Raw genomic sequence first — 15,944 nt, forward strand, 5'->3', positions numbered from 1 at the left:
GGTTTCCAGCTTTTTTGCTCTGAAGGCGTTGAGTTGATAATTTCCTAAGCCCGCACAAAGTGCCGAGGACAATCAAGAGTCACCCACATTATCGAAAAGTTTTCGGGTCATTAAGCTGGCCAAAGGCAGGAGGAACAGCCAGAACAGACAGAGCAGCGAGCAGCTATGGAAGGTGCAAACTAACCGGATAGAAAAACAATTGAATATTGAAGTGGCAATTAAAGTATGTTTTTTTGGGAAAAACTTTAGCAGATTCCAAGGGATGGCAATTTAATGCACATATGCCGAGATTTATGTGTTTTGTACGCGCCACGCTTGGCCAGAAGGGCGAAACAAAGCGACATTTCGCTTTTAGACAATATTTTTCTTTCCTGGCAAAGGCGCATCCGCATCTCTTCGAGCTGGGGGAAATGCCATAAAGAAAGAATCATCTCATTCCATATAATGCCATACCATTCCATGTGCTGGCATTTAAATGCACGAAATTGTTTTTGCCGCTTGCTGGCATCCTCTGACAGGATGCGAAAACGTTTGAATATTCGTTTCCACTCCCAGAACACTGTATCCTTTTTCTGTCTCTATATTTATTTTGTTTTGTCGCTGTCGGCGATTTTTTGCCTGGCCGCGTATTTGGCATCGCGATAGCGCCAGGAATCGTCTGCCCAGCGCCACCAAATGCACTTCAAATATCGGCCAATGCGTCAGGGGGAACTTTTACCAAATACATATATATATATATATATAGATATATATACTAAGCTAAGAAGTACGGCTTGAGGAGCACCAACTTGGGGGCACACCATCCGCATTTTAATTTAATTCGCCTTGTTTACTCTGTCGGTCACTCGTCGCGTCTGCATTCAAAATGCGTTTTCTATGCGGCGAAGTGCAGGGCGGCAGTGGAAAATCACAGAAAAATACGCGAAAGCATTTGTCATTTGCATTCAACTGGGCCTGCATGGGCTCTTCTTTGATTTTCCTCATCGGGGCCTGATCTGAGCTTTATACACTTTTGGCTTCTTCTGCGGAATCAGGGCAAGAAGTTGTTGGAGTTGTCGTTGCGAAAAGTTTCACCGTTGTTGTCAGAGTCGTCGTGATTTGTGCCCTACCTGTAAATTGGTAACAGAACCACTTGATTGATACAAAATCCTGGTTGCATACTTGAGAGGGTCATCTAGGCAAATAAAACAAATCTTTAAATAAAAAGAAAGAAATCAGTAACTGTATTAACTCAATCATCAACTCTTAAAGTTAAAAATACCTCCAAGTACATGAACATAAACAGCACTTTCTCGTATGTCTTAATAATTGGAATAGACTGCGCCAGTCAACATTTCCCGACGCGACATATTCCCAACAGGTGTAGACGCCACATCCAATTGCACGGCTATTTTCGGTCATGGGAACGATGACATCCTCATCCTCGTCAGAGTCCGCTATAAATATATGCGGAGAAGCAACTAAATGCATCTGCAACTTCACAGATCAACTTGAAACCCCCCAAAAGTCGTAGGACTCACTGGATGGTTATGGCCAACCGCAACATTGCGACACAAAACACTTGAACGAGCAGCATCCGCACTGGGAGCATCCACCCGCTCCCGTGTTTGAGTTATTTTACGAGTTTTATTGGCTTTTATTGGCAACGAGATTTGAATTTTTCAAAACGACACTTGCTGCCACTGCTGGTCTTTTCGGTCTGTTCTCCTCTTTGGCTTAATCGTTAGTCATTTTTTATGGCCAGCACTTTGCCTCGAGGGTCTCAAACAGGTGGCGTCGGGATATGTGAGTCCGCATCCTGGACATAACTTAGCCGCTGATTGCGCTTTTATGGGCAAAAGTTGTTCCTCCCAAAAAGTGGAAAACAAAAAATGAACAAATATTTTTTGCGATAACCACAAACTGCTAATTAACTGTTGACTACAGAACCGTTTAATCCCTTTGGCCTTAAATGTCCGACCATCAAAAAAATGGAGTGCAAATTCCGGGAGATGCCATTCAAAGTGTGCCGCATAATGGCAGACGACAGACAACTTGCTAATTTTCATGCGCCATTTAAGGGGCGAATCCTTATTTCAAGGATACGGAATAATTCTCCCCCCTTTTTGCCCGTCACGAATTCACTTGACAACTCTTTTTTGCTGGTGACGGCTTCGTTTTTTTTTTTGTCGATGCGACGAGCCAAGCCTCCTTTGGATCTACTTAAAATTCAGTGCCTGACATAAACATCCTTAAGCATCCTGCTAGTCAACAGTCAGTAGTCAGCAGTCGGCAGTGCCGGCAATGCGCTTTAACGATATGTCAGAGATTAGAGAGCGTGGTAAATAGATGCCAGGACAATTAATTGGGGGAATTAGTGGGGTATGTAGATAGGGGAAAGTGGAATGTTTTCGTATTTTTGATGTTTTTCTTTTTTAACTAGAAAAAATGAATGCAAAAATAAAGAGAAAATGTATGTTTTTATAGTTATGTTTAGGGCAGGTAAACCTTAGTTAAACTTTGTTTTAATATTACAATATATTCTACCAGAATGTGTTTATATTTTAAATAAATATTTTTGAATGTGTAAAGTAATAGAGTCATGCTATTAATGCTACATATTTGCCATTTGGCATAGAGTCAAACTTAAGTTTCAGTACTTGGAGACTAACCTTAACCACAAAATTTACCAATGTAATTTCGTTGCCCTCAAGAAACATAAATGCAATAATAACCACAATAAAAATCTGTAAAAATGAGCATTACATGAGCTTGCTTATACGGGTATGAATCAAAATAAAATAACCGCCAGCGGCAATCGCGAAACAAAGCAAACAATAATTTCCCTCATATATAAAAATATAGCAAAGACAGAACTAGACTTTTGGAGTGGGCAAAGGACTCGCAGAGTTTTGGGCCAACTCAAAACGGATATACAAATTGCGAGGCATAATTCAAATTGTTTGACTTCTTGACAATGCCTCCCACTCTGTGGGATTTGGCCGAGATGAGGTCCTTATCTTGGCATATGTGCCTTGAACTCGGAACTGGCGCCATTCGCCTGCAATGTTTCAGCTTTTCTGGGCTATTTATTTAAGCTCATGACTGCACTCGCCGGGAATTAAGTTCCCTTCTATATTCCAGAGTGCGTGTGAGTCACATTAATTAGTTGAACTGCCAGAAAGTGCGCTTAAAAAGCAATTAAATGTGATTAGCATAAGTTGCCCCTCTCACTCACATATACATTATATATATATTTTCTAAAAATGGCCGCATACTTTTTGGCGTCTGTGGATTTTTGAAGGAGGTGGTCATATTGCTGCACATTTTCTGGCTGCCATTAGGTTCGAATGAGTTTTTGGCGGTTTTCTGGCCTGGCCTTAAAACCATTCGACTTAATTAGTTGGCCAACGCCAACAGTCGACGCCCTCGCCTTACTCTTCTCGTTTTATTTTTATTTTTTTTCGAGCCCAAAAACTATGAATTTATTTGACACTTGAATAAATGCGGTTTTTGTGGCGGCCAAAAACGAGGAAAAATGGCAGAGAATATATTTTTCAAAATGGATTTGCTAGCAGCCAAAAATGTCTGTCGGCACACACATGCTTGATATATAACCCATGTCGTGCTCTTGTTCCGCAGTTCGATTCCCAGCTTTCCATCGCCATATCCGTTACCCGATTTCCTTACACGCCAAAAGGGGGAATCCCCTGTCTGGCCTGGGGGCGTGTGTGTGTACTTAGCGTTTTGTAAAATTCCATTTTCTGGGCCCTCCCTAATTTATGAATGCTGGTAAGGCGGTAATTGTGAGATGTGCGAGTGTTCTGTGTGTATAGAGTGCACTTTTGGCGAACAAAGGATCAGCGGCCAATGATGTCATCCTTGGCAGGGGTTTTGCGGATTAGAAGGTGACTGACTCTGAAGGATGCCTGTTGGTGAAATATACTTCTTTATTCTTTTCAAATTGGTATTAGAGTTTAATGAAATGATGAAGATGTGCTAAGGGGTAAGGAATAAATATAGAAGCAATTTGAAAGTACCTAGTTAAACTCTGAAATTTATCCAGATTAATACCGCAATCATCATAGAAATAAATTGTAAAGAATGAAGCCTCTATGATACATTTTAATCTCGACTTAAACATATTTTTTATTTTGGCTTTTGTTGTTGACTTTCTCCATTAGGCATTGATGATTTCTGACCCTTTGTGTTAACTGAGAATCTGACTCGCAAAACGCGACCTTGTCAACAAACAAATCCAGGTCAATGTACGCGGCCCCTCCCAAATCTATTTTAATTTGTCAATTTGCAATCAAGAGAGCCCACAGAAACTACTATTATAAAAGCAATATCAAATTGTGAGAGCGATAACCGAACATGTCGTAATAGCAATATTCGCGACTCAACCAAGTGATAAAAATGGATTCTTTTGGCGCTCATTTACCGGCGAGTCGAACACCTCTTTATCGCAGTCGCACTTCCATTAATGCACACCATTTAAATTCAATGCCCTGTCCGGCGAAAAGTGTACAATTGCTCCGTGACCACAGTCCGTAGCAGGGAGTCGATCGCGTCGGTCCCATACTCTTTGTCCGAGCAATCAAATTCAAATAAATAGAATTATTCTCGGCAACCAAAATGCTCTGCTGCTTATCAACGTTCCTGGCCTACGTAGGGCTCTATGCCCTGGCCTCTTATCTGTACGAGCAGCTGCGAACGCCGTATAGACTGCTCAAACTTAGGTATTTTGGCGATCCAAGCCAGAGGCCCACGCTCAAGGAACGCTACGGCGACTGGGCAGCCATTACGGGCAGCAGCGATGGCATCGGCAAGGAATACGCCAAGGAGCTGGCCCGGCAGGGCATCAATGTCGTCTTGATCGCTAGGAACGAGGAGAAGCTCCAGGCGGTTGTGAAGGAAATCGGTGAGTCTAAAGGTGGACAGATAATAAACATGTTAGATTAACCCCTTCTAATCAATGGGCTTGCATGACTATTACCTTTTGATTAAAAGATTATATACATATTTATATATATTACTAAATTTCTTTATATATGGAAAATCTAATGAAAAATAAATACAAAAATATTTAAATTAAATATAGCAGAAAAATAAATTTTGAGTAGTCAAATTAAACGACAATAAAGTTGTTAAAAATGTACAATTATCGCATCCAAAATATAAATTGTCGCTCTGTTTCAACATTGACTTTGATTGCTCCCGTTAGCTGGAAAATAAATCCATATTTGTTTAAAAAAATCACGGCAATTTAAAAGAACACGCAAAGCACCTGTCGAAACGGCATTTTAAAGTCATGCAATGGACTTTTTTGTTTTCAATAACCATACTTGCATTGTCATTTGCAGACTCGGCAGGTTGATTCAAATTATCAAGTTCATGTATCATAATTTCAAATATCTACTTTTATTGCTACATTTTTATACAAACAGAAAGCGAGAGCAAAGTGCAGACCAAAATCGTGATTGCTGACTTTACCAAGGGCTCGAAGGTCTATGAGCATATAGAAAAAGAACTGGCTGATATACCAATATCCATACTAAGTAAGTAAGACACATTAGTAATACAAATTTAATAAAAATATAAATTAAAATTAATAATCAAAATCCCATCCCATTTATAGTTAACAATGTTGGAATTGGTACGCCTAGTTCTGTTCTGAAATGGACCCAGGAATCCACCCAAGACATTATCGATACCAATGTGGTGGCCGTTTCGCAGCTGTCCCGCATCTTCTTTCAGCGCATGAAGGCAGCAAAAATCCGGGGAGCCATCGTCAATGTGAGTTCCGGAACGGAACTGCAGCCACTGCCCTACGCCGCCTACTATGCCGCCTCGAAGGCGTATAACCGCAGCTTCACTCTGGCTCTGCATGTTGAGGCCAAGCCCTTTGGGATCCATGTCCAGCTCCTGTCCCCCAATTTCGTGGTGACCAAGATCAACTCGTACTCGAAACGAATCATGAAGGGCGGCCTGTTCATTCCCACGGCGGAGTCTTACGCTCAGAGTGCAGTAAATCAGCTAAGAGATGGTGTGGACGAGACGCCGGGTCATCTGTGGCATCATATTCAGAACGCTGTTACTACACTTTTCTCCTGGCGGGTTCGTGTCTTTATGGCCGTAAAAATTTTCTCCGGCATGACGGACAAAAAGAAGCAGAAATAGAATTTACCAAATTGTTTTGCCTTTGTAAAAATGTAGTTTTGAAATAAACAAAAAATGTTTATTTTGTAAATAAAATGAGCACAGTTTTAGGCTGTGGCATTATTCCTAATTTGACTCATCTAAGGATTACTCAAAATTTTAGATTGATTATTTTTCAGTATATAAAAGTATATAAAAGAGAATAAAATTTACTAAAAAATAAAATTCATATCAGTTATTTTTTTGAAAAATGCAGTACAAGTTTTTGAAGAATAATTTTTATTTTCTAACTAAAAAACGCTTTTCTCCTTGACTGTCAGTTTGATATCAATATTTATATTATTTTCATATATCAGAATATATTAATTTATATAAATATGGAAAAGAAAATGCACTTATTATATATATAAATACTTAGTACGTTAATAAATAATAATAATATATCTATACTTTAAATAAAAACCAATAATATTCTTTATAAATCCATAAATTGTTTCGGTGCAATGATAAGTACTGGTTCCGTAATTCATTCAATATTCTCTTATCTTTTTCATTATTCTCTTATCGTTGACATAAGGCCTATATAAAGAGAACTCTCTTAATAAAGCAGCCAGTTCTATAAGTAAGCTCTTACATCCAGCAAGCTATGGCGTTCTTTTGGCAGCTGATCTCTTTGGTGGGATCCCTCTGTACTCTTGCCTTTTTCTACGACAACTTCAAGTCCTTGATTAGTATAATTAAGGCAGTCCTTCTACCACATTTCCACCCAAAATTGCCAAAAACTTTAATAGAAAAGTACGGTAAATGGGCAGGTGAGTGTTTATATTATAATTTATTCATTAAGCCCATTGTCTGTAATTATATAATTAAAAGTAAGTTTTTTTTATTTCATTTTAAGTTGTTTAATGGCAGGCCTACAAACTTTTTTCCAGAAATTCAAATTTTGATAAGGTATCAATTTTGACGGCAATCCATTGGTATAGCTTATGGTTGAGTTCAGTTTATTATCATTAAACTTCAAATATTGGCATATTTAACCCTCAAGAGACTGTCAATAATAGTTTATTTCATTTGAGTTAAGAAATCACTTAACAAAAATGACGAAAGGTCCGAAGTGCAGTTTGACTAAATTTTTACAAGTCACCATGCACAGCCAACATTGCTAATTTCACTTAATCTGAGAGATATATTCAATAGTCACTATGATTTTCCATTATTTTATATTGTCACCATGAAAAGCTTAACTTACCTCAAGCTCTAAACATACTAATCATTGCGCTCTTTCGCTAGCATGCAGTTGCTACATATTGATAATCCGAATTATCAATGAAATTGAGGTACTTTGATATTTTAATACAAGCTTTGACAATCCTCGTGTTAGATAAGATACAATTTTACTATCATTATGACATTCACCATGATTCATCAATTTTATTATTAATTGTATTGTCAGCATGAAAAGCCCTTTATTTTAATGTAAAAACGATTTTTAATGGTGACTAGCAGCAGTTAAACTATATACAAAGATTTATTTATTTAATAAGATGACGATATTTAATTGAATGACATTACAAAATGTTAATTTTTGTAGTTACTTACTTTGAATTTAATATCTCTCAGTGGTAACGGGATCCACCGATGGCATTGGCAAGGAGTATGCCCGAGAGCTGGCTCGTCAAGGACTTAACCTGGTGCTCATCTCACGGACGAAGGAGAAGCTCATCGCTGTCACCAACGAGATAGGTAAGATTTTTAAGTAGATCTCAAAAGTTTAAAATATTTATTTAAATCGGATTAATTGCAGAGAGCCAATACAAAGTGCAGATCAAGTGGATTGTTGCTGATTTTGTCAAAGGACGTGAAGTATATGAACATATTGAAAAGGAATTGGAGGGCATTGAAGTTGGAATTCTAGGTAAGAAATGATAAATGAGGGATAACGCATTGGTTTTTGTATAATATATAATTGTACAAAATATAAATCTACAGTCAATAATGTGGGCATGATATACGAACATCCGGATACTATTGACCAAGTGCCGGAGGACGTGCTGTGGAATCTGCTGATCGTCAACATGGGATCCGTCACCATGCTCACCCGCAAGATCCTGCCCCAGATGATTGCTCGTCGCAATGGAATCATTGTCAACGTAGGATCCACCTCAGAGCTGCAGCCACATCCCAATCTCACTGTCTATGCGGCCAGCAAGGTGTTTGTGTCCTATTTCAGCAAGGGATTAGAGCAGGAGGTGGCCAAGCACAACATCAATGTCCAACTGGTAATGCCCGGCTTCGTCGGCACCAACATGAACGCCTATTCGGATAAGGTGATGCAAGGTGGTCTGCTATTCCCCAATGCTTGCACCTACGCCAGGTCTGCCGTTTTTACACTGGGAAAAACGAACGAGACCAACGGCTTCTGGGTGCATAGTGTACAGGTAATTAAATAACATAATATTGATAAAAAAAAAAAACAACTATAAACTATAAGCATAAATTTGAATACTGTGCGTATGAGTAATATTTAGGAACTGCTCAAATAATATCACTCATACGCACCGTTGTTCTAGAATATCTTTAAAAAATTAATTAAAATGTAGAAATAATTGTTTCTAGTATGAATATAATTCCTTTTAAAATACCTCATAGAAACTAGCATCTTATTAAGTCATAAATTATTACAAAAATACAAAATATTTCAGACTTTTTTCCTGAAGATGATTCCTCAACAATTGCGCACGCTCTTGGTCCACCGACTTTTCGATCGCTTGAGGCTCGAGGGCATTGAGTACAAGCAAAAGAAGCTTGAGGCTAAGAGTACCTAAAACATCTTAAGATTTAGATGTTTAAAGTCATGTATATATTTGCTACTTTCCCTTATGGCTTAAATATTTATATAGATAAAATATTTGAGCAAAGTCCAAAGAATTTACAAATTAAAATAAACACATGAGTTTGTTATTGGAAAAATTAAATTTTTTAAAGGGTAAAAATAGTCTTAATCTTATTTTTTTATTTATTTTTTTTTTTGTTTTTTTTTTAAATGTTTATTTGATTTTAACTAGCTTTCTGATACCGCTGAGGCAACTTAATCTAGTTTCATATTAAAAACAAAAAACAAAAAAATTAAGTACAACCTATACAATATCCTACATACATATTTACATTTATATTTTTGTGTATTATGTGTAATATGATGTTATGCGTATTATGTTATGTGTAATATGTTATGTGTATTATGTTATGTGAATTTGTTAAGTGTTTTATGTTATGACCCTTTTAGGAAGGTCGATTGGATGGCATCTTTTTAATCGTCTTGTTCTGGGTCTCCCTCTAAGGTGTCTGGCCAAAGCATTAGGGTGGTTTTCGAGGCGATTCACATATCTGATTGCCAAATCTTGAGTCTTAATCTTATAAAACTATTTTATAGGAAAATAAGATAAATTAATTATAGCACAATTTCAGGCAGGTTTATAACTTGACACGTGGTTTGTGGCTTGGCTACGATGAGTTCGAAATGTCGAACTCTAACGCATTTTTCAAACTTTAGGCACATTTTTAAAGGCAAACAATTTGTTTAATGTTTATTATCTCAATAAGTTTAGTTTAAATAAATTATACAAAATATTACAAATATTTTAATGTGAATATGGGTACATTCTTAAGTTTACTAGAAAGGCAACACTGTCCACATATAGAACTATCGAAGAAAGCTTTTGATTTTCTTCATCAAAGAACTTTTCTATCACCACTTTCAGTCTGTAATCAATATTCGGCTAGACAGGCCGCAGCTAAAAGTTTCTTATATATGAAATATTGATTTTGTGCCGAATTAAATAAACGTGAGTTTTAATTACTTTTTTAATGTTAATGGTGCTCTAAAATGTCTTTTATAAATATGGCTTGTGAAACATAAACTTAAGTAAGCTAAAGGTCAATATTGAAGAACTTGAAAAAGCCTTTCGCTATTAACAGAACAAACACTGGAGCAACAAGTAGAAATTGAATTTGAAAACCGTATGCCCTTTGAGTTTTCTGACTTTTAGGCAGTGAATTTTAAAAGTGACAGATCTGCAAATCACACTTTGGAATAATGATCAGCCCATAATAATTGTGGGAGATATTCACACATCAACAATTTGAGAGACACACTCCATTATCATTAACCCTTAATACCATTTTTATTCAGAAAAATTGATTTAATTGCCGAGTGCATTAACTCAATGTGACGTTTTTACACTAAAAGTTTATGGTAGACGGCAAAAATAATTATATATAAAAAACTTATTGAATCTTTCATATTTCACTGAAGCGCAGTGCCAGACTTGTTGTTCGGAAATACATTTCAGCTTGGTTCCGCAGTTGATAAGAGCAATAATAATATATTACAACGCATGGTATTGAGAATATAGAAGATAATGGAAGAGGTTTGTTCAACTATAAATAAGTGTAGGAGGAGTACGCAGAACGAAATAATGATAACTGAGCATCAAATAAATAAATTAATTATTCTATAATTACACAACTTTTTAATCACCTCCAAAGGTGTGATAAAATAATAACACCAATTTGTATCTGGAAACTGTCTCAATTTCAGAGTTTTTAGCGAAAATGTACTCATTTTTAGACATGCAAAAAAATAGATAAGGTGAAATGACAAGAAAACTGTCTAAGGTGGCGGGGGTCATTGCATGACTAAAGCCAATTTGACGCATCTTTCGCTTAATTGTTTGCAATTAGTACTACACCGCAAGTAAGCCGATTATGCCCTTAGCAAGTAAGTCGAAATTGCGACAGCTCGACGCAGGTTGAATAAAAATATTCCCAGATTTTGAGAGGGAAACCTATCGTCTCTGGAGGGTCAACTCTTTTCGTGGCAATTAAATGTCAAATAATTCACCCGCCAGAGACACGTAGTTTTTCATCATCATTTACAGCGACTCTAAACACCGACGACTGTCCGCGGTAAAGGCAAAAAAAGTAAATAAAATTTTTATTAAATAATGAACCGACAAAAAGCGAGTAAAACCTCGGAAAAGAGCCCCAACTGCAGTGGCCTTTCCGCTGTAATTGCGGCTCGTTGAAGACCAGATCCGAAAACGAAAACCCGAAACCGAAAGCCCGAAGTTGCGGCTTGAAAAGTTTCAATTCAGTGCGTGATCGGCGCTTCAACCTGCAACTTGTGGCTCCCGAAGAAAAGACAGACAGACACACCACCGAAAAAGTGGCAATTGTAAATTAGTAATTCCCGGCGTAACTATAAATAATCAGCACGAGTGCGTGTAGTGATAAGCTCGGGTTCCACAAGCCATTCGATTCGGTCTTATCGCCAACCCGAAAGTTCGTTTATTTGACTCTATAAAGAGAGCTCTTCACTTTTAACATGCAGCCAGTTCTGGAAGTGAGCATCTACACGCTGCTCAGGATGGCGTTCATTTGGCAGCTGGTCTCCGCGGTCATCTACATTGTGGGATCCCTGACGATCGCCGCCTTTCTGTATGACAACTTCAAGTCCTTGATCAGCATTATCAAGGCGGTGCTGGAGCCATATTTCCAGCCCCATTTGCCAAAGACTCTTGTGGATAAGTTTGGCCAATGGGCAGGTGAGTGATTTTGTTTTATTTTTAATTATTGGGATTCCTATTCTTTATTCAAATATACAAAGCATTGCTTATCCACATTTCTATATAATAACTTTGACCTTATTAATAATAAATAGATTGTTGCTTTCCCGAGATTCGCCTGTGAATAGTTACTTTCCTCGTAAAAGATTATTATCTCTAGGGTATCACATAACTCACTATACCTCTTATCGCAAACTGTGTGCCAATCATGTTATTCAATTCGACATTTGCATACTTCAACCCCTAAGGTCTGTCAATATTAGCTTTTTTGGTGTCCGCACTGTCGCAAATGCAAATTGTTTACTAAGCTTTTTGGAAAGAGTGCTTTATTTAGGAATACGTCTATATAAATTCTTTCACCTAGGAAATGCAACTCGTTATTAGCTCGGTTTGAATCCCATTACTTTATAATACCTTTATCATTTTTCTGAATTGCATCTTAATTCTAGAAATTCTCGGTTATAATTTGTATATCGTGAGTTTTTTTTTCGATCATTAAACTAATCGATTTGAGTAATGTAATTTGAGTATAGTTATTTACAAGATTTGGGTTTTATGTTGCTTGTAAATAAATTATTTATTAAGCTGAGTTACCACGATCAATAGATTATACTTTTTATAGTTAAATAAATCTTAGGCCAGCAGAAGCAGACTTCCTTGAATGCTTACATATCAATGAATTTGAGTAAAAGTTTACAAACCTCATTATGGATAAGATAACGAACTATTAATCATTATGATTTTGTTGACTTTGTCAGCATGAAAAGCTTGCTTAAAATTTCTTATCGGAAAGTTTCATGAAATTCCAAGTTTACAAAGTCCATACCAGATAAGCGATTAAAGCATAATTGAACCATTTTTATGAAATTAAAAGCACCACATCAATATTTTAAAAATCAATGGTAAATGTCTATATACTTTCGGCGCGATACATTTGTTTTTAAACTGAACTTGACAATTCATTTACTATCCCTTATTGATAGTAATTTCAATGAATATCAAGTTTAAGCTGTAAAACATAAAGGATATTCAAAAATCAACAAATTACTTGCTCAATTGGCTTTGTTTGTATATCAGTTTATGGAACACGCAAAGTCATTCAACTCGTAAACAAACCGGCTTGGGATTTTCTCGTTTCTTGTTTCACATTTTGCGTTAGCTTTGTTTTGGCTTTATTATTTAATTATTTCGCTTTCATTGACTCGAGTCTCGTGCTGCTCCAGCGGTTATTCATTTTACTGTCGCTTCTCGCGTTTATTGTCTATTATTGTTTAATTAACGCGTGACCTTCCGTGCCAACGACTGATCGACTTCGGCATAGTTCTTCTAATTGAATTATGGTCTCTTTGTTATTGTTCACCAATCGAACTGCAAAATCTGGCTAAAACGTACGGCATTTGCAATTAACTGGCAACACGCAAGCACAACAATCGATGGCTGGTGCTGGTTTTGTTGTTAATGCCTTTGGTGTTGCTGTTGCTAATATTTCCATGTTGCCATGTTTCCGTTGCACAAATATTTGGCAACCACCAACCAGCTGCCAGTGGCAACATTGCAGCAATTGCCACGCAAGCCGGTTTCCTTCTGATCTGCAGCCAATTCCACTCATGATACTCGAGTATTTAGCTATTTGCTTTGGTTTGGGCAACCGGCAACTACCATCAGGCGATGTGATTAAAAGAGAGCCACATGAATGCAGTGGGTTAATTAGCGGACAAATGCTAGGTTTTAAAAGGTCTTCCGAAGAGGTCTTCTTCAGTTGCTAAAGTTACTAAAAATAAAAGCAAACTAACGAAAGTGTCGAAATTGATGCGAGCTTTATTTAGCTTTAAAAACATATTTTATGTTAAATATTTGCTGATTTCAAAACAGTTATAAAGTCACATAATTTAAATAGCTACACTGTGCTAAAAATATATATCTTATATAAAATGGCACTCCATATTTTTCAGTTTTTAAATAAATAACGAAAATAAATTCTATTATATAAATTATAAATTGATTTTAAAAAAACCTAAATATTAAAAACAAATATTCTTAAACTCCAAAATAACTTAATTACAACTCATCAACCACATGCATTTCCATGTTTTCCATCGCTTGTAAAAAAAATGCGGTTTCCGCTCCTTTTGGCAACCTTCGATTGTACTCATCAAGTTCTCCTTGGATTCCCTTCACTTTAGTGGTGACGGGTGCCACCGATGGCATTGGAAAGGAATATGCCAGGGAGCTGGCCCGCCAAGGTCTCAATCTGGTGCTCATCTCAAGGACGAAGGAAAAGCTCATCGCCACCACCAACGAGATTGGTAAGCAATACTTAAATCCGCTGTATAGAATAAACTTAAGATTGGTTTACAATTTTCAGAAAGCCAGTACAAAGTGAAGACAAAGTGGATTGCTGTGGATTTTACCAAGGGACTTGAAATCTACGATCAGATTGAGAAGGAATTGGCTGGCATTGAAGTTGGCATATTGGGTGAGTGTTTCTAGAAGAGATACTTTATTGTTTCAAATAAGGATAAGGGTTCTGTAAATATATAATTTCAAAAGAAAATATTGAAAATATTCAACTTAACTGAAGAATTTTTAAAGTATCAAAAAGGAATTACTAGTTAAATAATATTATTCTTAGCTAATAACTTTTGATGCAACTACGAATATTTTATATGATACAAAATACTTTTCCTATTTCTTGGTTGCCTAATCATAGAAGTTTTTTAACTAAAAGTTACTTCATTAACAAATTGATGTATGTATATTGTACATTCGTCATTGTCAACACAGTAGCAAACCGGCAATAAGCAGTAGCAGCTTTTTATTTGTTATTTTTTGTGACTCTTGTGTGGCTGCCAATGTCAAACAGTAATAATTGTGTGCAATTATAATGACTCTGGTTTTTGGTCTATTGGCGAGGCAAAGAGTGGCTTAGGCGATGTTCAAGTACATCGGCGATGCGCTGTTGTTGGCTTTTCGTTCATATATATACATAAATATACATTTTATTCGCCCCGGCAGACTCATAAACGCTTCAGACTCTGACGCGCTTCAGCAATTTACATTTCGAGAAAGAGACCTTGCGCTCGCCTCAAGGCATTTCTACTACAAAAATTTTGCCTGATAACAGTTGACATTGATCTTGGTCATGGGAATTTATTCGTCACGAAAACTTTTATCGGACTTGCTATAAAAATAACTAGCTTATGATTTGCCTGTGTCTTGTGAGGCTTTGCTTCATTGATAACAATCGAACTTTGATTTTAGTTAGTGACTCACTTAAATCGAAATTAATATCACTTTCTCTATAAACTTTATAGTGAACAATGTGGGCATGATGTACGAGCACCCAGACAGCCTGGACCTGGTGCCGGAGAAGCTGCTGTGGAATCTGCTGACCGTCAACATGGGATCCGTGACCATGCTCACCCGCAAGATCCTGCCACAGATGATAGGGCGCCGCAAGGGAGCCATTGTCAACCTGGGATCTGCCTCGGAGCTGCAGCCGCTGCCCAACATGACCGTCTACGCGGCCAGCAAGAAGTTTGTGACCTATTTTACCAAGGCCCTGGAGCTGGAACTGGAGGAGCATAACATCCATGTGCAGCTGGTGATGCCCAACTTCGTGGTTACCAAGATGAACGCCTACGCCGATCGGGTGATGCAAGGCGGTCTTTTGTTCCCCAACGCCTATACCTTTGCGCGTTCTGCTGTTTTTACACTGGGAAAAACGAGCGAGACGAACGGCTTTTGGACACATGGCTTGCAGGTGTGTATATAAAATGTTAAGCGGGAGAGCTTCCTCCTTTTTAAAAATATAAAAATTTATATATTTCCTTTCCTTTCAGTACTTCTTCATGAAGATGGCTCCCCTACGTATCCGCACCTACGTGGGTCACCAGCTCTTCAAGCGCCTGAGGGTCGAGGCTCTAGAGCAAAAGCAGCAGAAACTGGGACTGCTGTAGCGCCTTAAGCTAGGGTCACGGGTCATGTAAATATTTGGTTCTTAGTCTTAAGGCCTAAACTATTAAATAGTTATTTTGTACAAAGCCAAGAAAAAATCAAAATAAAATAATATAAAAAACAAAAACAAAACAAAAGGTCGTGAAAACCGGCTGGCGAAATCAATTGCCAAAATGCACAAAGCACTGCCGGATTGCATAACCGCTGCAATTTGGTTTCCTG

The 15,944-nt window shown here is 37.4% G+C and overlaps 3 protein-coding genes across 4 annotated transcripts; all 3 read left to right on the forward strand.

The window, feature by feature from the left end:
• Positions 1–4,518: 4,518 nt before the first annotated feature.
• On the forward strand, positions 4,519–6,271 carry LOC108076917 (hydroxysteroid dehydrogenase-like protein 1). Its single transcript, XM_017169960.3, has 3 exons — positions 4,519–4,903; positions 5,430–5,540; positions 5,621–6,271. The coding sequence occupies exons 1-3, from the start codon at positions 4,618–4,620 to the stop codon at positions 6,160–6,162; spliced, it is 939 nt and encodes a 312-aa protein (XP_017025449.1). The 5' UTR covers positions 4,519–4,617; the 3' UTR covers positions 6,163–6,271.
• A 516-nt stretch (positions 6,272–6,787) lies between these two features.
• Positions 6,788–8,966, forward strand: LOC108076837 (hydroxysteroid dehydrogenase-like protein 1). The gene is made up of 5 exons (XM_017169866.1): positions 6,788–6,953; positions 7,762–7,884; positions 7,946–8,056; positions 8,131–8,579; positions 8,844–8,966. The coding sequence occupies exons 1-5, from the start codon at positions 6,788–6,790 to the stop codon at positions 8,964–8,966; spliced, it is 972 nt and encodes a 323-aa protein (XP_017025355.1).
• A 931-nt stretch (positions 8,967–9,897) lies between these two features.
• Positions 9,898–15,843, forward strand: LOC108076913 (hydroxysteroid dehydrogenase-like protein 1). Of its 2 annotated transcripts, XM_017169957.2 has the most exons (6): positions 9,898–9,983; positions 11,531–11,744; positions 13,949–14,071; positions 14,131–14,241; positions 15,080–15,528; positions 15,608–15,841. In XM_017169957.2, the coding sequence occupies exons 2-6, from the start codon at positions 11,567–11,569 to the stop codon at positions 15,722–15,724; spliced, it is 978 nt and encodes a 325-aa protein (XP_017025446.1). In that variant the 5' UTR covers positions 9,898–9,983; positions 11,531–11,566; the 3' UTR covers positions 15,725–15,841. The 2 variants fall into 2 exon arrangements, with proteins under 2 accessions (XP_017025446.1, XP_017025445.1); XM_017169956.3 differs by lacking the exon at positions 9,898–9,983 and having other exon boundaries at positions 11,525–11,744; positions 15,608–15,843.
• Positions 15,844–15,944: the final 101 nt, after the last annotated feature.

This window comes from Drosophila kikkawai, chromosome 2L (genome assembly GCF_030179895.1).
Source record: "Drosophila kikkawai strain 14028-0561.14 chromosome 2L, DkikHiC1v2, whole genome shotgun sequence".
In the NCBI taxonomy this organism is placed as follows: Eukaryota; Metazoa; Arthropoda; class Insecta; order Diptera; family Drosophilidae; genus Drosophila; species Drosophila kikkawai.